Raw genomic sequence first — 1,024 nt, 5'->3', positions numbered from 1 at the left:
TTTTTTAATCTGGTCTTCTGGGGCCTAGTGCAGGAACTTAGACCAAAATAATGGCCTCCTATAATTTTTATTTAGCATTAGAAAGAATGTAGATTAAACTTATTGTAGATGTTACATAAAATGACTAAAAACTGCTGTCTGTTTTTGTCTCTTGTTTTTGTTGTGTTGTTTTTAACAGCTTCATCACTGGTCCATCTGTAATCCCAGGGTACTTTTCTGTTGATGTGAGAAATGTGGTACTCATTTTAAATGGAAGAGAAAACTCAAAGGTCTATTATGCCACCCAGTGGTTATACTATGCACAACGTCTAATGCTAAGTCAAAAAATCCAGCATTTTGCTGTTGTTTTGCTTGGAAATGAATATTGTGATAATGAATGGATACACCAATTCCTCAAAAGAAATGGTGGCTTTGTGGAGCTGCTTTTTATAATATATGACAGCCCCTGGATTAATGATGTGGATATTTTTCAATGGCCTTTAGGAGTAGCAACGTAAGTACAAAATATGATTACAAATTTCTAGACTCTTACGACCTGAATTTCTGAATCAGGAAGCTTGTGTTTTAAGTTGTACCAAATTTAGTTCTGGGATCATTGAAGCCAGCTACAGTCTTTCCTAGAGTCAAAAAAAGGGATAGTCTCATGCTTCAGTGACAATAATGATGTTTTTAGAGTATTTTATCATTTCATGAGGACAGCAGATGAGTTGCTTTTTTTGTTTTAATACCCCAGGGCATGGGATGGATTTTTAGGCTTATTAGGAATGCCGTAGAGATGTTTATTATAGAATGGCAGAACAGACTTTCTTAAAAACAATAATAGGGTATATATAGTTTATAGTAAAAAAGTTATTTTAAAGGCAATGTTATTATATGAAGAGCACACTGTACCCTTGGATTTGGGACTGGCCAATTAGCAGCAATCCCCTCTCTAAAAGGAGGGATTAATTAAATGGTACCCCAATATGTAGTCTTTCTCCAGCTATAAAATGAAAAACGTATTTTTTTATCTTTCTGTTAATAG

At 34.3% G+C, this 1,024-nt stretch overlaps 1 protein-coding gene across 1 annotated transcript in view; it reads left to right on the top strand.

Annotated features, from left to right (window-relative positions):
* The window catches only part of TMEM5 (transmembrane protein 5), a 33,680-nt gene that overhangs the window by 15,908 nt on the left and 16,748 nt on the right, over positions 1–1,024 (top strand). Inside the window, exon 3 of the mRNA XM_008593008.1 lies at positions 179–493. Within this exon, the coding sequence (XP_008591230.1) occupies positions 179–493 (315 nt within the window). The remainder of the gene's footprint in view (positions 1–178; positions 494–1,024) is intronic.

The sequence above is a fragment of the Galeopterus variegatus genome, unplaced genomic scaffold, assembly GCF_000696425.1.
Source record: "Galeopterus variegatus unplaced genomic scaffold, G_variegatus-3.0.2 Scaffold8603, whole genome shotgun sequence".
Lineage (NCBI taxonomy): Eukaryota > Metazoa > Chordata > Mammalia > Dermoptera > Cynocephalidae > Galeopterus > Galeopterus variegatus.
The sequence above is the reverse complement of the archived record's forward strand: the minus strand, read 5'-3'. Positions and strand labels throughout refer to the sequence as shown.